Source organism: Mesocricetus auratus, unplaced genomic scaffold (genome assembly GCF_017639785.1).
Source record: "Mesocricetus auratus isolate SY011 unplaced genomic scaffold, BCM_Maur_2.0 Super-Scaffold_100676, whole genome shotgun sequence".
Lineage (NCBI taxonomy): Eukaryota > Metazoa > Chordata > Mammalia > Rodentia > Cricetidae > Mesocricetus > Mesocricetus auratus.
Genome location: NW_024429266.1, coordinates 182,321,386 through 182,343,042, shown reverse-complemented (window position 1 = coordinate 182,343,042; position 21,657 = coordinate 182,321,386). Strand labels below are relative to the sequence as shown.

General features: G+C 46.6%; 1 protein-coding gene across 2 annotated transcripts in view; it reads left to right on the top strand.

The window, feature by feature from the left end:
- Positions 1-1,186: 1,186 nt before the first annotated feature.
- Positions 1,187-21,657, top strand: part of Slc2a3 (solute carrier family 2 member 3) — a 60,839-nt gene continuing 40,368 nt past the window's right edge. The window contains exons 1-2 of one of the 2 annotated variants that reach the window (XM_013110514.3): positions 1,187-1,318; positions 3,179-3,256. In XM_013110514.3, the coding sequence (XP_012965968.1) occupies positions 3,236-3,256 (21 nt within the window). In that variant the 5' untranslated portion in view covers positions 1,187-1,318; positions 3,179-3,235. Of the gene's footprint in view, positions 1,319-1,400; positions 1,600-3,178; positions 3,257-21,657 lie in introns of those variants that run through there. The other variant, XM_040737961.1, reaches the window with a different exon arrangement.

Genomic DNA, 21,657 nt, shown 5'->3' with positions numbered 1-21,657 from the left:
TGTAGCCAGGGGGTGGTGGCGCACACCTTTGATCTCATCACTCGGGAGGCAGAGGCAGGCGGATCTCTGCAAGTTCAAGGCCTGCCTGATCTACAGAGTGAGTTCCAGGACAGCCTAGGCTGTTACACAGAGAAATCCTGTCTCACAAAATAAATAAATAAATAAATAAATAAATACATAAATACATAAATACATATGTGTGTGTCTCTTGATTGAACTCTTTCTTTCCAAAACACAAGAACCAAGGCAAGTGTGATGTCTCAGTAGGAAAAGGCACCCACTGCCCTGGCTGATGATCTGAGTTCAGAACCCACCTGCTGAGAGGAGAGAACCAATTCCCACAAGTTTTCCTCTGACCTCCACGTGCTTCCCACTCCCCCCCCCAAAAATGCAATGAAAAATTTTAAATAAGAGCCAAAGACCTTGTAACAAACATTCTAACACCTATTTTTTGGCTTGCATAATTTCTGTTGAATATATACACGACAGAATTGCTGGGTGATACAGTGTAGACCTATGTTCTGCTTAGATACTGCCAGTTCTCCAAAGTGGGCTTTTGTTTGTTTGCCATTGATCGGTTTACATACCCATTAACAATGTATGGACTAGATGTGATGGTTCATGTCTATAATTCAGCACTGAGGCAGGAGGAGTACTCCTTCAGGATAGTCTGCTTTGCAGAGTGAGACCCTGTCTGAAAAAGCCAAAACCAGGGCTGGAGAGATGGCTCGGCTGGTAAGAGTGCTTGGTGATCTTCCAGAATTTTATTATTCATTTATTTGTTTGTTCGTCTATTTCTATTTGTTTGTTTGTTTGTTTGTTTATTGAGACAGAGTTTCTCTGTGTAGCCTTGGCTGTCCTGGAACTTGCTCTGTAGACCAGGCTGGCCTTGAATTCAGAGATCAGCCTGCTTCTGCCTACCGCATGACCACCACTGTCCGGCTCAGAGCCCCTGCCCCACGGCTCTGGGTCATCGCAACCCTGTTCTTCCGCCTCCCAAGCCTAGTCGTGTGGTCTGGTGAGTACTTGCCCAACACACCCATGGGGCAGCAGACTTTTGTGACCCCAAAGCACCAAAACCCCACAGTCTTTCAGAGAGGAAGGGGAACACATTGGTTTTGCACCTCTGTGCGCAGTCCCGGGGGCGTGGAGGCGCGAGGGGCACCGCTAGCTCTTAAAGCAGCAATGCCACCACACTCTTAACGGCGGCGCGTCGGATGGCGGGGCCCAGGACGGTTACCCCGTGAAGGCTCGGGGCGCTGGCACGTTCGGGGCGCTCCCGAGGGCCCCAGACTGAGGCCGGTCGGTTGGTGGCCAGGTGAGGAGCAGGGCACGGGGGACCCGCCGCCCCAGAGGGGACCCTTGCCTCCCCGGTAGGTGGAGCGTGAGGGGCAGACGCAGCGAGCCGCGGGCGCCGGGCACGTTTTCTTCCGTCAACGGACCCTTCGGAACGGAAAGCGGGCTGGCGACGGCGCGGGGCTAACGGCTGTGGCGGTGGCGGTGGCGGCGGCGCTGTCACTCCGGCGCGGTGCCCGGGGCAGAGCGGGACCGCGACGCAGGCGGTTGGGCGGAGCTCGGCGCCGGGCTGCTGCGGGGATGGTGGGTGAGAGGCGGGAGGTCGCCGTGGGTGCAGGGTGGAGGCTGCTCTGGGGGTCGCCCCCATCGGTGTTCAATGAACGCCCACGGCATCCCGGGGCCCTCCAACCTAGCACAAGGCCCAACGCCCCACCCTCCTGGACCTCAGCATCCTAGCCCAGCCAGATGGGTAGAGCATAGATCATAGAGGGAAATCTTCGTTTGGATTGAAACTACAGCCTTGGTCATGTCAGGAAAGAGATACACCACCGAGCTACATCCCCAGACTTGTTACTTTTGGGGACAGAGGCTCTATGTGACTTTGAACATCCTTTAGCCCAGGCTGGATTGGGACTTTAGATCCTCCTTCATCAGGCCCCAGGGTACCTAGAATTCATCAGGCCTGTAAATCTTCTCAAGGGAAATGTAATCGGGTGAAGGAATCAGGCCCGGACTTGATGCTAAGCCAAGCGCGGGGTAGAAAGAGTGGTTTGTCTGAGAGGACCTTGTTGAGAGTATCTTCACAGAGAGCCGAGAGCGAGCCTCTCATGAATCCAAGCAGAACTGGACTGCGGAGAGGGAACTGTGCTAGCCATGAAAGACGCCCGCCAGGGTCTGAAAACCGGATTTTTCTTAGCAAACGACAGGTTATTCAGTCATCTAGTGACTTATTCCCTGTTTGAGAAGAGATGAAAAGCCAACTGCCCTGGGCAAAATGGTGTTGGTTTCTCCAAGTTAATCAATTTAACATTTTTTTTCATGCAATACTAGGGATTGAACACACGCTAAGCCAGCATTCCCTTGCTCAGCTCTATACACCCCCACCCCCCACCGCACCCCCCAGCTTTTGAGACAAGATCTCACTACATTGCTCAGGCTGGTCTTGACCACTATGACTGTCTTGACCACTATGACTGTCTTTCCTTATCTTTAAATGCTTATTTTTCACATGGCGGGATCTATTTAGGTGTGTGTGTGTGTGTGTGTGTGTGTGTGTGTGTGTGGTGTGCGTGCATGTCACTTCGTGGATATGTCAGTCAAAGGACAGCTTGTAGGATTTGGTTCCTTCCTTCCACTGTTGGGTTCCAGGGATCAAATTCAGGTTTCAGACTTGGCAGCAAGCACCCTTACCCACTGAACTATCTTGCTGATGATGGCATCTCACTTCTAAGGAAAAGCATATTTATTTGAATTACAAGGGCAGCGTGAGGGTTTGCTTTTTGTTGTTGGGTTTTTTTTCTCTCTCTCTTCCAACACATACATACATGTAGGCAAAACACTCATATACATTTAAAAAAAAGCAAATCTATAAACTTCCTGCTCGTTCTGCAGATGGGGAAATTGAGAGTTGGTGGCAGAGTAATGGCTCAAAATCTAGAGGCTCTTACCATACTCAGCTGTCTGTTTTCTTTCCTCTACCCAGGGCCTCCACAGTTAGGCCTCTCCCACCCCTGGCCATTGAACAAGGATCCCGTTAGAATGTATGGAAATTCATCTCTCACTATCCTAGTGCTCAGTAGTCCAGAAGCTAAGTCACAGGCTGTCCTCTTGGGGACCCCAATTAGACAGAATAAGTAACTAACAAACCAATTATGATTTACAGGAAGCTGTGCCTTGAAGAGGAATTTGAAGAAGGGTCCAGTCTCACTACGATAGAGAGATGGAGACCAATAAACAGAGTGTGAGTAATAGAGATTAATGTCCCGTTGGTATCAAACTGCTGTGCTGCTGTTGGTGATCTCAGTGCTTACCTCTTTCTGATCTTGTCTTTATAATAGTGTAAGGCATTTAAGTGCTGACAGGAACCCGCTACTGCATTAGCCTATAGGAGAGACTATTACTACTAGGGCCTTAGATTTTTTCCCCCCCGGTACATTTTAATGGTCATTCTGAGGAAGGCAGTTGTCTCCGTTAACGTGCTTTCCACATCAAGGCATGGAAATCAGCCAGTGATTTATTTTGTGTCGTTGTTAACATACATTATTTGTGAAAAGAAAAACAGGAATCATTATGATCTCACATGTATATATACTGTTCACTCCCCTTTACCCTTTGCTCCTCTCTCCCTTCAATAGTCTCCCTTTTATTTTCACACTTTTTTTAATGGGATACGTCACAGATTTGTATGCTGTCCTTGCATGAGGGATAATCCCAATCAAATTAGTATATAAACTGCAGAAGTGACCATAGTGCTCCTCTTTTTCTGCCTCCTCTTTATTGAATATTGTAGTCGGATTTGTTAATTGGGAAAGCTTTTTAGGCAGTGGTGGCGCACACCTTTAATCCCAGCACTCGGGAGACAGAAGCAGGCGGATCTCTGTGAGTTCGAGGCCAGGCTGGGCTACAATTTGAGTTCCAGAACAGCTAGGGTTATTACAGAAAGAAACTATGTCTCAAAAAAAAAAAGTGAAAACTTGGCATTAGCTTAGGTGTGTTTTTAACTAGCTCTTATGACTTAGGATAACCCCTATCAATCACATACCATTTCTCTGTGTCCTCCTCTCTCTCTCTCTCTCTCTCTCTCTCTCTCTCTCTCTCTCTCTGTCTCAGTCTCTGTGTGTGTGTGTGTCTCTGTCTGTCTGTCTTCTCTCTCTCTCTCTCTCTCTCTCTCTGTCTGTCTCAGTCTCTGTGTGTGTGTGTCTCTGTCTGTCTGTCTTCTCTCTCTCTCTCTCTCTGTCTCTCTGTTTCTCTGTCTCTCCCTCCCTCCCTCCCCCTGTCTCTGCCTAGATTCTTCCTCCTACTTCTTCTCTCTGCTGGAAAGTCCCTCCTATACCTCCTGCCTAGCTATTGGTCGTTCAGCTTTTTATCAGTCACAGCAATACATGGTCACACAGTGTGCAAATATCCCACAACAGAATATAGTATATGACTTTTCTCAGGAAGATGTGAGCAATGACAGACCAAAGAATTGACTCCACTCAGATCTAGCTTGGTGACCACAGAGTTTATTAATGTCACTTAAGCAGGAATATGGCTAGGGAATGACTTATCCACCCACGGATGACTCAGAGGTAGCAGCTGCTTCATCAAAAGCACACCAGCATGGGTAAGCACTCATTGAAGATGCGTCATTGGAATCCCCTGTACAACTTGCAGGCAGCTCACCCACCCCTGAACCCCCACCGCTGCCAGCAACTGCCTAAGTGACTTCAGGGGCTGTCGTGAACTTCCTTAGCCTCCTATTGGCAAGCTTTCAACAACCCCCCCCGAAAGGAGTGCCTCAAACTGGAAGGCACACACCCAGGTGGATTGATGCTACAACCGGTGTTCCCCCATGAGCAGATAATGCCGCTCACAGGATTTCGGGGGTGAAGACAGTATAAATCTAGTCACAGAGGCTGAGAAGCCAGAGGCTTGAGGAAGAATCAGTGCCCAGAAGTTATGGCACAAACAGAACAACAATTTCCCTGGCAAGAGAAACTAGCTTTGTTCGTGCCAGTGAGGTTCAGAAGAGTTGGCGGGACACGTGGTGATGACTAAGTCTGGGTTCCACGGCAAGCTGGGGGTGTGCCAGAGGGAGGAATGCTTTGGGAACTGGTCAGGCAATGCCACCGACATGAGAGGGTGCTCAGTGGCCATTAGCCTCTTCTACCAGGGCAGGTTGGGGGGCAGTGGCCATTAGCTGTTTCTTCCGGGGCAGGTTGGGGGGCAGTGTCAGGATGTTGACTTTCATTAGGAGATCCCTTTTTAATGTGATTTTTTTCATCACTAACGAGAAGCCAGGCTGCTCTGTCTTCTCCCCGCAGCCCAGATCCCCACCAATCTCTCCTTTCTGCAGGACCTGGCTGTCTCTCCTCACACTGTTTATTGAATAATTAAGCTTATCTATTTAGGACAAGGGGTTACTCTGGTTTTCTATTTAAGAAATTGTAGGCTACCATGGGAATAAAGCAAGTCCAAGGCCGGCTATGCTACCCCGTCTCTATAAGAGAAAGGAACTATGTAAGCCACCCTGTTTCTCTCATTTTGAAGCTCCCTGATTATGCCAAGCACATTCAGGTACCATGCATCACCGGCGTGCTTGCTTGTTTGAGGCAGGATCTCATGTACCTCAGGATGGCCTCAAACTCACTATCCTCCTGCCTTACTCTACAGTGTTGAGATTACTAGTGTGTGCCCCCGTGCCCTCCCTATTCTTGTCTTATTTTAAAAGGAATATATATCTGTTAAACTTACAGTAATATAAAAGTTAAGGGAAACTGTCCTTTGAAATTTTGTGGGAATTAAGGTTAAGTAAAGGTTAAAATGTCTGTTGGTGCTAATACTAGCAATTAAAAACAGTGCTTTTACTATATTTATTTACAACTTATTTGTGGGCAGGGGTGCACAAGTGCCCTGTGAACATATAGAGGTCAGAGGTCATTTTCAGCAGTCGGTTCTCTTTTCCTGTGTGGGTCTCAGGGACTGAATTCAGGTCATCAGGCTTAGTAGCTGGCACTTGTACCAAATGAGCCATCTCACTTGCAATGTTTTACTTTTGAAAGGCTATTTTGACAGAGCCCGATACTAGCTGAAAGTGTGTCCAATATCACACTAGCATCAAGGGCAAAAACTCAGAATTCAAGATGAACCAAGAGTAATGGGTTAAATACATAATGAGGAAAAGAAGCTGTACTCCACCTGATGGATTTTTTTTTTTTTTTTTTTGGTTTTTTGAGACAGGGTTTCTCTGTGGCTTTGGAGGTTGTCCTGGAACTCACTTGGTAGTCCAGGCTGGTCTCGAACTCACAGAGATCCGCCTGCCTCTGCCTCCCGAGTGCTGGGATTAAAGGCGTGCACCACCAACGCCTGGCTCACCTGATGGATTTTTAGTTGAGAAAGAAATATCAATTTAGAAAAGTTAAAAACAAAAATGTTCTAACATCCTTGCTGCTCCACCCTCTATAATTCCTTATTGTAATATGCTGGTGAATATCATGGAAATAAAGTCACTCCAAAACATCATTTCCATAAATGATGGTAGGAATCAGACCCGCTGTTTGTTCCTGTTACATTTTTTATTATATTGTTTTTTTATCTAAGTATGTGGAGGAGCACATGCATGGCATACTAGTGGAGGTCTCCTCAGACCTCCTTGTGGGACTCTTTCCTCTCCTTCCACCCCGAGTCCTTGGGATGGAGCTTGGGTTGTTTCCCTTATTGCTTTATTTTGTTTTGAGATGAGGTCACATGTATCTCAGGCTGGCCGCAAACTCTCTCTAGCTGGGAACAGCTTTGAACTTGTGATCCTTCTGCCTCTACCTCTCTCCAGGTGAGAGCCACCACATCCGTTAAGCGCAGGGTGTGTAGAGTTAGAAGCAGACGATGTATTAGTGAAGGATTTCTATTATTTTGCTTCTATTTTCTCAATGAACTAGTAAGTTGAGAGTCAAAAGGGAAGAAGAGATGTTGGAGATTTAGCAGAGGGAAGAGTGGAGAGCTGGGCCTGCTTGATGCTGATGAATGTGCCCTTGCTTAGCATGGATAAGGTCTTCGTCCAGTCCCCTGGAAAGGAAGGAATTAAAGAATTCTGCAGGGGGCCGGGGGGAAACCGTGTAAGGCTAAGATAATCACAGGCATGGAAAATGCTGGTTTTGAAGGAGCTGTCCTGTTCCGCCCACGACCCTCCGCCCACAGATCTTGTTGCTAGGATGCCAGCCACAGCCTATTTGACAGCAGGCCACTAGGTGGCGGTGTAGATCTCTGCTGCTCCAGTACTGACCGCTTTTATGAGCCAGATTCACTTACGTGAGAGCAGTGCCTTGTGAACTGTTTTTAATTAGACCTAGAAGACAGAGCCCTCGGGAGAAGAGAACCCATTTGAGAATATTTAGGCTACGGTTGAGAGAGGGAAGGAAAGGGAAGGCAGCTGCTGGGGATGGAGAGGTGAGGAGAGAGGTCTTCAGAATTTAGAAAGCCAAGATCTATCAGGCTTCTGACACTTGTGAGTTGAGTTGGGGGTTTAAAGACAAGGGAAAACAGGTGTGAAGGCAGAGGTGGTGGGGCACTGAAAATTAGGGTTAACCCGACAGGCTTCAACACAGATCTGCTCAGAGGCGTGATGGGGAAGGCTCTCAGAGCACAGGAGCTCCCCACCCCCCAGGTGTTGGTGAAGGAACCACCAAGGGAAAACACACTGTAATGGTCCTTCGGGTCGGATGGCTTGCAGATGAGATGATACCCATCAGAACTGAGTCGGCCTGAAGCTGAAGTTACACCACACCTGCTGGATTAGTCACCCTTTTGTCGTGACAAAATATCCGAGAAACACTGCAGCGAGGAAGGGTTTATTCTCCCATGGTCGGTTCCAGGATTGCAGTCCGCGTCACGTGGTCCCATTGTTTTAGGGCCGCGCCGTGATGAGGCACACTGTTAAGCCGGGAGCATGGGATGGAGGAAGGTGCCTCAGGTTCAGGGAATTATGTATTCTTAAAGGAATGCTGCAGCTGGGCCCTGCCTTCCGCTCGACCCTCACCATCCACATCACTTTAAACTATGAACCCATCTGCGGATTAGTCCCACCGAGGAGGTCAGGTCCTCCATGGCTCTTCCCAGAGGCCTATTAGCTCTCAACCAAACCTTTTAACACACAGGCCTTTAGGCCTTTAGGGTTGAGGTCATCCAAACCACAACAGATGCTAAGATAAACTGTTGTATTTCATTAAGGTGCTCAGTGGCTAAAGGGAGGGCCCAGAAGGAGAGCAGGAGACGAGCAGGCCGCAGTACAGGGTGTCGAGCAGACACAGGGCGTCACTGAAGGAAAAAACAGGAACAAGTGATCTTTGGTGAAACCTCTGCTTGCCTTTGTCTTAGTGTTCTAGGACCTCTCACACCTTTTAAAGCTAGCATTTGTCTTCTTTTTATTCATATTATGTGTGTGGGGGTTTTGACCAAATGTACGTTTGTGTACCAAGTGCACGCTTATTGCCCATGAGGCCAGAAGAGGGCGCAGTGCCTCCGTGCAAAGTAGGCAAAGGTGCTTTCCTGGAGAACAGGGTTCTAGGACAACCTCTGTGCAAAGACTCTGCAGAAGACTCCAGTCTCCACTAACTCCCCAGACTAACGTGCCATACATAAAGGCCATTGTAGACTTTTACCTCAGGAGTAGAAATGGCTCATTCCAGTTTACAGAACTACAAACACAAAGTCATTGTTCCTGGGCAAGCCCATGAGCCAAATAGGCTGGCTTCCTGTTCTTTTTCAAATATTACTGTAATAGATGCTTCTGTGCTACCCATCTTACCCTAATTTTCTCAGTCATTTGTCCGTTGGTATTGCACATACGTATGTGTTTGTGTGCGCAGGCCCCAGGGCACATGCGGTGATGAGAGCACAGCATTATGGAGTCTGCTCTCTCTCCTCCTAACTTCTTGTGAGTGCTAGGCATCAAATTCGGGACACCATGTCTCCACAGCAAGTACCTTTACCCGCTGACCCATCTCTCCAGTCCCCAACCACCTAGCTTCTTGAGTCGGAAACAGACAGACATGCCATGAAACATCCAAAGCTTCCTTACCAGGCAGTGCTCCTAAAGCTTCATTTAGCACATCTTAGAGATGCTTGGAAGGCTTATTGGAGGTTTCTCAGCCCTCCCATGACGAGAGTCTGGTTCACCGCATCTGGGGTAAAAGGTGAGAATTTGCTCGTCTCACAGGGTTACTGGAGATGGTGATGTCACACAGTGAGCAGCAGTGAAGAAAAAACAAGAAGAGATGGCAGCAAGCCAGGCACAATCTCAAGAAAACCAGTTTTAAGAAAGAAATGGCTGGGCAGTGGTGGTATATGCCTTTAACTCTGTGCTTAAGAGGACCCAAGTCCAGTTCCCAGCACCCACTTCAGGGTTCTCATAACTGCCTGTGATTCCAGCTCCTATGGATCCAACACCTTCTGTCCTCTGCAGGCACCTGCACGCAGACACACACACACACACACACACACACCATGAATCTTTTAAAAAATAATAATAAAATAATAGGGCCTAGAGAGATGACTCCGTTAGGAGCACTTGTTGCTCCTTCAGGAGACCCAGGTCCCGCTCCCAGCATTCACATGCATCCTTAACTCCAGTTCCAGGGTATCTGACACCCTCTTCTGACTCCCAGGCACCAAGAATACATGTAGTGCACAAACACACACATAGGCAGAACACTCATATGCATAAAAGGAAATAAATCTAAATAGTAATATAAATCTCATGTCTTTAATCCCAGGTAGGCCAACCTAGTCTACAAAGAGAGCTCTGGTACAGCCAGGACAACACAGAGAATCTCTGTCTAAATATGTGGATAATAATAATAAACTTTTTCAAAACAAAACAAAAAATTATTTTTAAAAATTACAGGAACAGCAATATGCCTTGAAGGGTACCAGCGCTTGCTGCCAATTCTGATGGCCTGAGTTTGATCCCTGAGACTCATCTGCTGGAAGGAGAGAACCAATTCCTAAAAGTTGTCTCCTGACCTCAACATGCATACTGTGTCATGTGTACCTCAGATGGGGAATTTCCTGCATCAAGAAATGTGGGACAGAAGTAGTCAGAATTCAGTGGGGCAACTGTGGCCCTTGAACGCCTTTAAACCCCAACATTTGGAAGGCAGAGGCAGGAGTATCTCTGTGAGTTTGAGGCTAGTCTGGTCTACAGATTGAGTTCCAGAACAGCCAGGGCTACACAGAGACCCTGACTCAAAAACCAAGGACAAGAAAAGGCAGCACTCGGGGACTAGAAGTGATGACTGTTTAGCATTAGGGGGTCTACACAGCCTACTGGGCAGCCGCCAGTATATTGTGTGGCTGTTGGGACTGTTTTCCCTGCTCTGTACTGGGAATTAAGCTTTGCTTTGTGCAGACCAGGCACCAAGCCTGTTACCACTGAAGCTTAGGCTAGCTCTGGCTCCCCTTGCCTGTCTTGGTTGTCCTGACTAGCCTTGAACTCATTATGTAGCCTAGGTTAGCCTTCAAGAAGATTCTCTAGCCCCAACCTTCCAAGAGGCGAGGATTGGTTTGGGGGTATGTATCACCACACCCAGCACTGATGTCTTGGTTTAGCTTCCTTTTTTAAATTCCTAGTGTTGCTGATTCAGCCACTGAGGGAGCAAAGGGAACAGTCATCAAGAAAACAAATAAAAACTGAAGTTGACATGAGTATCTGCAAAAGAATGTAGAGATGGGCAGGGAGTCAAAGGGGTTCCCTTCCGAAGAGATGCCATCGTTTTACTAGTCAGATTTACTCCACTGATTTCCAGAGCTGGGTTTGAAGAGAAATGTCTCATGGGGATTCTGCCCATAGGATATGTTATTTCATGACTTCAGACTTCTTTTGTACTTTGTGAGATTCAGAACAATAACAACTTCACACTTTATATTCTGCAGAACACCAGCATACAATACTTAATCCCCCCCCCCGTTAAAGCAATGCCTTCCATATTTTATGGATAAAATCATTAAGAACAGCTTGACCATTGTGTAGTTTGGAGTAGACCATGTGAAGCCAGTTACTGCCATGTACTATAGGGAACTATCGTGCAGCTAAACCACAAAAACGTATTATCTTTGAATATTACTAGCACATTTCCTTTCCTGGTTATGTCTCATCTGGCCCCATTGCTTCCCCCCTCTTCTTGTCTACACCCCCCCCCTGGACCCTCCTTTGAGTACACGGACATTCCAGATCTCTCGTAAGGTGCTATCTACCTGTGGCTCCAACCTGGCTGAGGCAAAGGTCAGCAAGAGTGGAAAAGCGATATGGAACAGTCGAGCAAGCAGATCTGCTGAGATGTTTTCCTCAGGTTTGTTCCTATAGGAGGGCCAGCAGCCCTGGGCCACCGGGTTTCCAGGAGCAGAGGGCAGTTGAGAAGCCTAGCAATGCCTTTACACTTTAAAGGTGCTCTTTAGTTCCACGGTGAATAGGGCAAGGACAGCCTTGTATATAGCAGCTGATGGATAACTGTCTATAATGGGGAAAATGAAATCATGTGATTTTCTCAAGAAGGCTTACTTGAGGGTGGCTCTGTGTACTTGGATTAAAGGCCTGTGCCAGCATGCCTTACTAGTGATCTTTCCAAAATTCAAATCTGGACACACTCTTGCCATGTTAACCTGCTGGCCATCTTAGTGATCAAATGTTCTCCACCATTTGTGATAAATGTCCCCTTCTTATCATTCAACCTCTTATGCTGGATCAGTCCAGCAAGCTCGTGCCCTTGCTGCCCCTGTCACCCAGAAAGCTGTTTCCTGCTACCCACCTGCCTCTGTCAGAGCAACTATTGCTGAGCCTTCAGGGCTTTCGCAACATGCCTACTTGATTTTTGGGGGGGCGGTTCAAGGCAGGGTTTCTCTGTGGCTTTGGAGGCTGTCCTGGAACTAGCTCTTGTAGACCAGGCTGGTCTTGAACTCACAGAGATCACTGCCTCCCGAGTGCTGGGACCAAAGGTGTGTGCCGCCACCACCCAGCTAACATGCCTACTTGAAAAGCTGGTCTGGAAACACCGGACCACTCATGGCCCTCCTCTTGATTGATGGACTGACCATGCCTTTCCTCCCCATCTGCTGTGCTGAACTACGAGCACTCGGTCTTGGTCAGCTCTAGGGGGTACCATTCATGAGCTCCCTTATGTTCATACTCAGGCTGCAGCCCTATTTGGTGTCTTCAAACTAGTTTATACATTGTATGAATCTCCTATGGAAACAGCAAAAACCCAGTGTGCTTGGCTTTGCAATAAAAATACTAGAGAGCTGGCAAGGTGGCTCAGTGGGTAAGGACCCTGGCTCCTGAATAGGACAACCTGAGTTGGGACTCTAGGACCCACCTGGTGGAAGAGAGCCAGCTCCCACAAGCTGTCCTCTGAGCTCTACGCAGAACACATGGCATGTATGCCCCCTCCAATAAGCAGCAAAGAAAGGAAGTGATATAGTTTGTCTTAATCTCCCTCCTTACTGTCTATCTAACCGGGTAACACAGACGACCCCTACATTCTGTTTACTCATGTGACGGGACTGGTTTTCCCAGCTTGAAATATGTTGTTCTCTGGTTCTCTCCTTCCACCACATGGGTTCCAGGGACTGAACTCAGGTTGTCAGGCTTGGTGACAAGCGCCTCCATCTCTCTTTGTCATACAGGGCTAGTCTCAAACTTGTCTTGACTTGATCCTCCTGTGCCACCATAGCTGACTACTGTTTCTGGTTTTGCCTGATGTTTGTCCCTGTCAGGCTCAACTCAAGTCTCAAATGTCCCCCTTTCTCCTCTTTTCAGCTCTCAGGGACTCTGACTGGTCTGTGTGGACCCCCCTTTTCTTCTTTTTCCTTTTCTTTCTTTTTTTGTCTAGCAGCTCTTGTAGGACGAACCATAATCTCTTGGGGGGCACGTGCTGACTCCTTTCTTCCTCTGCTCCCCTCCTATGTTGGGCGGGGCACCCAGAGTTAGAAAGAACACATCGCTTTTGGAACTATGTGGATACAGGTCCATGAGCACATACATGTGCATGTGTATAGAGGTCAGAGGCTGACAAATGTGGCATTTCTCGATTGTTTTTTACTTTCTATATTGAGGCAGGGACTCTGCATCACCATGGAGTATTAATATATTATACTACACATTCCACAATGTCCTTGTTATTTTAAAATATACGGTGGGTAGATTTTCAGCCTTTTGGTTGATATCTTGTAAATGTTCTTTTTTTTTTTTAAGATTTATTTATTTGCCGGGCGTTGGTGGCGCACGCCTTTAATCCCAGCACTCGGGAGGCAGAGGCAGGCGAATCTCTGTGAGTTCGAGACCAGCCTGGACTACCAAGCGAGTTCCAGGACAGCCTCCAAAGCCACAGAGAAACCCTGTCTCGAAAAACCAAAAAAAAAAAAAAAAAAAAAAAAAAAGATTTATTTATTTATCACATATACAGTGTTCTGCCTACATGCCAGAAGAGGGCACCAGATTGAATTGTAGATGGTTGTGAGCCACCATGTGGTTGCTGGGAATTGAACTCAGGACCTCTGGAAGAGCAGTCAAGGTGCTCTAAACCTCTGAGCCATCTCTCCAGCCCCCTTGTAAATGTTCTTATCAGTTTAAGAAAACACACAGTGAAAAAAATATGAGCTGGACATACTTTTAAATCAATATGTAGTTACATCCATTGTTTTAATGGGTCCATAGTGTTCTATACATGGCTGCCCCTCCCAAGAGGCTGCTTTCTATCAGGCACAATACATAGTATTGAAGGAGACAGTAATCACTTTATATCAAATTAACAGAGACCTCCGAACAAATAGTTAGACAGGCCTTTCTCCGAACTGACATTACAGCTGGCGTCTATAAAGAATATGTTAGCCGTGGGAGAGAAGTGGCTTTCTGGACAGAGGAAACATAAATGGGGCCCTAGTGCCCAGAGCTTGATGAGCCGGAAGAATTGAAAACTACCACTGTGTAAGTCCAGGGAAGAAGCCAGAAGGGCAGGGGGAAATATGAACAAGGCTCGTAAACAAACCCCCTTGGCATTTCGGTTGTTTCCAGAGTTCCTCTGTGACCTGATGGTGTGGTAGCCATCTTAGTGCTTTTATCTGTGTGTATTATGGCAACATTTTGTGGTTAAGAAAATGAAAATCTAAATTATTTTTTTGCATGAATATTTGTATGTGTTGTGCATGTATAGGGGTTCACAATGTGGGAGTATATATATGTGCATAGGTACATGTATATGCATGTGTGCCTGTATGTGGGTTCATGTGTGTGTAGGTGTACATGTATGTATACAGGTACATGAGCACATGTATGTGGATGTGTGTGAAGGCCAGAGGTGGACAAAGAGGGTTCATCGATTATTCTTTTGGTTTTGGTTTTGTTTTTTTGTTTTTTGTTTTTTTGTTTTTTTGGATTTTCGAGACAGGGTTTCTCTGTATTGTTTTGGAGGCTGTCCTAGAGTCCTGGAACTCGCTCTGTAGACCAGGCTGGCCTTGAACTCAGAGATCCGTGTGCCTCTGCCTCCTGAGTTCATTGATTATTCTTTACCTTATATATTGAGGCAGCGTCTCTGTCTGAGCCCAGAATGCACTGATTCAGCTAGTCTAGCTAACCAGTGTGCTCTAGGAATCTCCTGTCTGTGCCTCCTTGGTACTAGGATTACACAGGTGGGCGGCACGTGGCAATATGGATATCAAGGACCTGAACTCTGATCCTCACATTTGTGCAATGAACACTATCCACTGAGCTATTTCCCCAGTCTCCTAAATATCCAAATCTCCTGCTCTTCTATGTATATAGAGATATGTATTGTGAATACATATATTATACATATATAACATATGCATGTATGCATGTATAACATTGAATATTTGTCAAATTGGTTACACGCATTTTTTAAATGTATTTTATTTTATGTTCATTGGTGTTTAGTCTGCATGTATGTCTGTGTGAGGGTGTTGAATCCCTGGAAGTGGAGTTACAGACAGTTGTGAGCTGCCATGTGAGTGCTGGGAATCAAACCCAGGTCCTCTGGAAGAGCAACCAGTGCTCTTAACTGCTGAGTCATCTCTCCAGCCCATGGATTTTTTTCTTTGTTTGTTTTTGGTTTTTTGTTTGTTTGTTTGTTTTGTGTTGAGACAGGGTTTCTCTGTCCTGGAGCTTAGCCCCTGGGTTTTGTATATTAAAAAAAATTGATAGTAATGGAAAAATTTAATCATAGTAGAAAGTTTTAATTTGATGTACCTTAAAATTACACAAATTTCAGATTTCACCCTTCAGCAACACATAGAACCTAATGGCTTAGAACAAATTTGTATTTTAGAAGGGAACCTAGAAGTGATAATTATATGGACTAGACTGGCAAAATAAGGAAAGTAAGGTCAGCTGGTCGGTGGTGGCACACGCCTTTAGTCCCAGCACTCATGAGGCACAGGCAGGTGGGTCTCTGTGAGTTCGAGGCCAGCCTGGCTTACAAGAGCTAGTTCCAGGACAGCCTCCAAAGCCCCCAGAGAAACCCTGTCTCGAAAACCAAAAAAAGAAAAAAAAAAGAAAAAGAAAAAGAAAGAAAGGTCTGTAAATTAATCACTGTTAACTGAGGCTGTAGAGATAAAAGACAGATTTTAGGGATTTTTTAAAAAGTACACACACATATACACACAGGGCTAGGAATGTAGCTCAATATAGAACTGTTGCCTAGAACACTCAGAACTGTAGGTTCTATCCCAATAACCCATATGTGCTGTGTCACTAAGAGCAAAGCCTCCCTGCCTATCAAGACAGTCCAATTACAGATCTATGTAATCCTAGCACTCCTAATGGAGAGGCAGGAAGGAGTCTGATATCATTAGTTACATAAAGAATTTTTTTTGGCCAGGCGTTGGTGGCGCACGCCTTTAATCCCAGCACTCGGGAATTTTTTGTTGTTGTTGTTTTTTTCGAGACAGGGTTTCTCTGTGGCTTTGGAGGCTGTCCTGGAACTCGCTAGGTAGACCAGGTTGGCCTCGAACTCACAGAGATCCGCCTGCCTCTGCCTCCGGAGTGCTGGGATTAAAGGCGTGTGCCACCAACGCCCGGCTACATAAAGAATTTGATGTTAGCGTAGGCTACATGTAGCCAGGTAACCAGGGGTATGTAGAGAGACCCTGTCTCAAAAAATCAGCCAACACACACAAGAACTTGAATATCCCAGCCATCAGCTGCCAGAACTCACTGGAGTGGACAATGAACACAAGTTCTGTGCTTCCCATAGGAAGCTCACGGCCACAGAAGCAGCTACTGATGCCCCAGGTGAGCAGTGAAAGGGTCATGTGGTCTGAATCGTTGGAGGGCATGACAAACCGGGTCTTCCCATGAAGCAAGACACCTTGACTCAGAGCGTGCCTGTAGTTGAGTAAGGAGCATTGTTGGTATAGACCAAGGAGAACTGGAGAGAGGGAGTGCAAGTCTGCTCCAAGATATATTGTGGATGCCAATCTGAGTGTTTTCAACTTGGTTATTGTAGAGAAAGGGGGTGTGGGTTGGAGAAGGATATTCCTGGGCTGACAGATGGGGTCTCTGCAGTTGGAGCCTCAAAGAGCTAGCAGAACCCGAGAGCTTTTTAGTCTCTCTAAAGAAAATGATCAGGGCTGGAGAGAAAGCCAGGGCTACACAGAGAAACCTTGTCTCCAAAAAAAAAAAAAAAGAAGAAAGAAAAGAAAAGAAGCAGCAGCCTCAAGGACCAAAGCACCCAAGATTCAGCCTCTCCAGTCACACCAAGTGTTCTGCAACTCAAACACCAGCGTGTTGCTCTGAAGGAAAAAACACAGCAAGAAAAAATGAAGAGGTGGCTGCAGAATGTGCTAACATGTGGGCCAAGAGAACGGAAAGAAGCCAAATAAAAAATGCCAGCAACGGCCTGCTAAAAGCGCTTCTACTTCTGAGGCCAATCAAAAACAAGAGTAGCAAATAAATGGCCAGACCTCGAGAAAATAAAGACCCCTAATGAAACCAAAAGGAATGGAGAGGCTCAGGAAGCTTTTTTGTTTGTTTTGAGACAGGGTTTCTCTGTGGCTTTGGAGGCTGTCCTGGAACTCGCTCTTGTAGAGCAGGCTGGTCTCAAACTCACAGAGATCCACCTGCCTCTGTTCTGGGATTAAAGGTGTGCACCTGCGGTTGATGTCTTTTGCTACCAAAATGCCCTCAGGAAGACTGAAAGATCTGAGTGTGGTGGCACGCACCTTTACTCCCAGCCCTCAGGAGGCAAAAGCAGGTGATCTCTGTCAATTCTAAGCTAGCCTGCTCTACATAGTGTGAGATCCAGGACAGCCAGGAGTACTTAGAGGGACTTAGTCTTGAGGAGAAAAAACAGAAGCAAAAACAAACAAAAAAACCCAAGAGGATTGCAATGGAATGTAGAGGGGAGGTGCTTGCACTGTAGGCAAAAAGCCTGTTCCCTTTGGAAATTATTATTAAAGACCGTAACCACCACCCGGTAGCCTAAGGGGAGAGAAGGATGAGAAGACCAGAAAACCCCGCTCATCCTTTCATTGTGGCTCACAGCTGTGCTCGTGACTGCAGCTAAGATATGCTTGGAATGCTGTAGCGGACTATCTAGAGTCTTGTTATCTATCTCTTCACTAGAAGATAAGAAGAAAATAGAGTTAAGACTTTAGAGTGAGAGGTTTGCTTACAGAGCCCTCCTGAGAAGTTGCTGGCCTGGTTCCATTTGTCAGAAGCCAGGTTTGCCTTGTACCTCTGGGAAAGTCTTCAACATATCAAGCTTGAAGCATAAGAAGCAAGGACCAGCATGCTTCTGGTCCCTTTTGTGCACGCTTATTCCCTCCCAGGTGCGGGGACATCCCCTTTTTCCAGGGAAACCTTCATGCCAGGATGTTATCATAGGAGTACGGTGACCACTGCATTGCAGCTACAGTAAAGATTAGTATCTTATTAATATTATAAGGCATGGGATTTGCATGGAGAAGCCTGATCTGTGCAGACCCCCAGCTGCTCTGAAAGACACTGGTGCAGAATAGGAGAAGAAGAATGGAAAGCCAGAGCGTGGCTCACTCTGAAGGACAGAAACCTTGTGGAAAGTATGAGAAGACTCTACTTTAGGACAGGAGTCCATTAGAATCTACTAGCAGCGGGCTTCACCCCTGAGTCCCTTGGGTGACTGGGCTGTAGCCTAAGCTGTCCTGTGGGGGCTGTGAGGTGGACAGGGAGGAAAGGTACCTCTCTCCAAGGCTACTCTTTTGCACCTTTAGTGACTCGGGACCCTTTCCCAGGTGGCTTCTGAGAAGGAAGGAGAAAGAAGATACAAGTAGGTAGAGCCTGAGAGGAAAGAATAAGGTTGGCTTTGACAGGAAAGATGAGCCAAAACTGAGAAATGTAATGCAGAGATGGGGATCATGGGCAGAATCGTATCCTGAAGCGTACGTGGAACCATAGGCATAGGACAATGTGGGCGGGAATTCCCCAGTGAGAAGACCTGTGGATGAGAGGAATCCCCGTGAAGCAAACCGAGGGGCTGGAGAGATGGCTCAGTGGGAGCCCTGGCTGCTCTCCGGAGGACCTGGGCTCCATTCTCTGCGCTCCTCCACGGCACCTGTAACCCCAGTTCCAGGGAATCCAGTGCCCTCTCCTTGCCTCCTTGGTCCTGGATGCACGTGATGCACAGACAGACAGGTAGAACCCTCACACACAAGAAAAATAAAAAATGCCGGGCGTTGGTGGCGCACGCCTTTAATCCCAGCACTCCGGAGGCAGAGGCAGGCGGATCTCTGTGAGTTCGAGGCCAGCCTGGTCTACAGAGTGAGTTCCAGGACAGCCTCCAAAGCCACAGAGAAACCTTGTCTCGAAAAACCAAAAAAGAAAAAATAACGAAGAGAAGCATGGATCTCATGACGGTCTGTGCTGACCTTGTTTCTTTGTAGGACTTCAGTTGATTTAATCCTGACTCTTTTTCCACATCTCAGATATTTTTCCAGCACTGTAGCTTTTCTCTGCTAGCAATGTGATGATGTAACAGTTTTCTCATTTTATAAAATTGCACAATGTTGAAGAAAGAACTGTAAAAATTAAAACAAGGTCACTTGCTAAAGCGTCGCTAATTAGAGGGGCAGCATTAGATCCACTGGCCAAGGAGACTTCTCCAGGAAGTAGCTTGAGCTCAGACTTAAAAGACCAGAAGGAACAAGACATTTGAACTTCCTTTTACATTTATGTGTGTGTCTATGTATGTGTGCTAAAGTCACCACAAGCCTGGGGATTGAACTCAGGTCACCAGGCTTGCTAGCAAGCACCTTTCTTTACCCGTTGAGCTATCTCACCAGCTCTATTCTTTTTTTGTTTTTCGAGACAGGGTTTCTTTGTAGCTTTGGAGGCTGTTCTGGAACTAGCTCTTGTAGACCAGGTTGGCCTCGAACTCACAGAGATCCGCCTGCCTCTGCCTCCCAAGTGCTGGGATTAAAAGCGTGCTCCACCAACACCCGGCCCCACCAGTCCTATTTTTATAAGGACATCTCCAGGTCATTCAAAAGGCAGAAATTACTTGATAAGGGACAAGAAATGCCCTGTGTGTTTGATATTAAAGAGTCAGGAATGAGTATTCATCAGCCTGGATGTAGAAGCAGGGCCAGATTCTGTCTGAGAGCACCGAGCTATAGAAGAGCAAGAGCGTGGAATCAGCGGGGTTGGTTAAACCTGCTGCATCTGGGCATGCAGCACACGGCTGCAATACCAGCACTGAGGAAACTGAGGCAGAAGGGCTGAGGGAGCTGAAAGTCAGTCAGAGCTACAGAGCAAAATTCTGTTTCAACAAACAAACAAACAAACAAACAAACAAACAAACAGGACTTTGGCATACATGATGGTGCCTGTTTGTAATCCCAAAACTCAGGAGGCAGAGGCAAGAGGACCAAGGAAAGCTCACTGCCAGCCAAGACTACATAGCAAGATTTGAAAAACAAAAAAGGACCCAGCACTCGGGAGGCAGAGGAGGTGGGTCTCTGAGTACAAGGCTGGCCTGATCTCCAGAGTGAGTTCCAGGACTAGGTAGCATAGGTATAAGGACCTGGATTTACAGCTTTTGGTGTTTGTTTGTTTGTTTGTTGTTTTTGGTTTGGTTTGGTTTTTTTGAGACAGGGTTTCTCTGTGTAGCTGCCCTACCTGTTCTGGAACTCACTTTCTAGACCAGGCTGGCCTCGAACTCATGGAAATCCACTCCAGAGTGCTGGGATGAAATTCGTCCACCACCCCAACTGGGTCTTACTTCTTAGAGAATACTTAGACTGCATTTTATTTCGTTTCCTTTTAGCATGCCTGTATAGATGTGTGTGGGTACATGTGATCCAGGATAGACATGTGGAGGTCAGGGCACTGCTTGGAAGAACAGGTTCTCTCCTATCCTGTCAGCCTGGCAGTGGGTGCCTTCACCTGCCGGACCATTGCACTGACTCATAGTTTTTCTCCCCAATTGATTGGCACATGGATGTGACCTCAGCATTTTGGAGGTAGAGACAGAAAGATCAGGAGTTGGAGTCATCCTCCACTTACATAGGGAACCCAGGCTAAGAAAAATGTCTCAAAAAGAAACAAAAAAACAGAAAGAGGCAGGTTGCAGCTGCCTGCCTGTCGGGCCTTCCACACAGAATTGCATTAGAGATTTTCCTCAGGAGCCCGTAAGAGATCAAGATGCAGTCAAACCACGCCAAACCAGTGCTGGCTTTTCTCCCTGGGCATCTGGCAGTTCCTCAAGACAGTTTTGTTGCCGACACTACACCGAAGAGAGTGTTAATATATAATGGACTGAGGGGGCCCAGGGGTGTAGCCGAATGGTTGACCACTTGCCTAGCACACCTGCGTTCAATACACAGTACAATGAAAACAGAAGAATTCTAGTATAAGTGGAGGCCATATTCAAAAGATTAGACGTGACAGGCATCCAGTCCCAAGCATCAACAGTGTGTCATATGCAACACTGGAGGACAGTGTCCTGCAATCTGTCATGCTTTAAGCTTAACAAATAATTCTGCTTACTACTAATAAATAATTCTGCTTACTACTAATAAATAATTCTACTTCCTGCTAATAAGAATTCTACTTCCTGCTAATCACGCCTCTTCCCTTTTGTCGTATCCAACCATCTGTTTGTAGATCACAGTGGGAAATGGTGAGGCGTTACTTTTTCCACTTAAAGTTTGCATTTGCAAAGTTGCACATAGTAACACAGCATTAGGTAAGCTGGGTCAAGAGCATCTCAGGTTCCATGTCAGCCTGGGAGAGGTGAGACTCTGTCTCAACAAAATGCTCTTTCTCATCTTCTTGTCATCTCCCTGACTTTAGAATATTAACAGTGCACTGTCATTAGGTCATTATCTTCACACAGCAGCATTTAGGCAAACTAAACCATCACTTATCTATCTCATTGCCCTTCCTGGCCTTAACTGCTTTCCCCTTTCTTTCCAGTGGAAAGGTCATTTTTCTTAAGAAGGTAAATAGTGCTACTTTTGTCTCTCTTAATATTAGGTAAACACAATCTAAGCCGGGAGCTCTGTCATTATCTCTGAGGAGCCCTGGTAAGGCAAGGCGTGTGACTGTTTTAGAATACAGCCCTATCGCCAGTGTTGACCAGTTAGTCATTGGGGAGACAGGTGGGACAGAAGTCACCATCT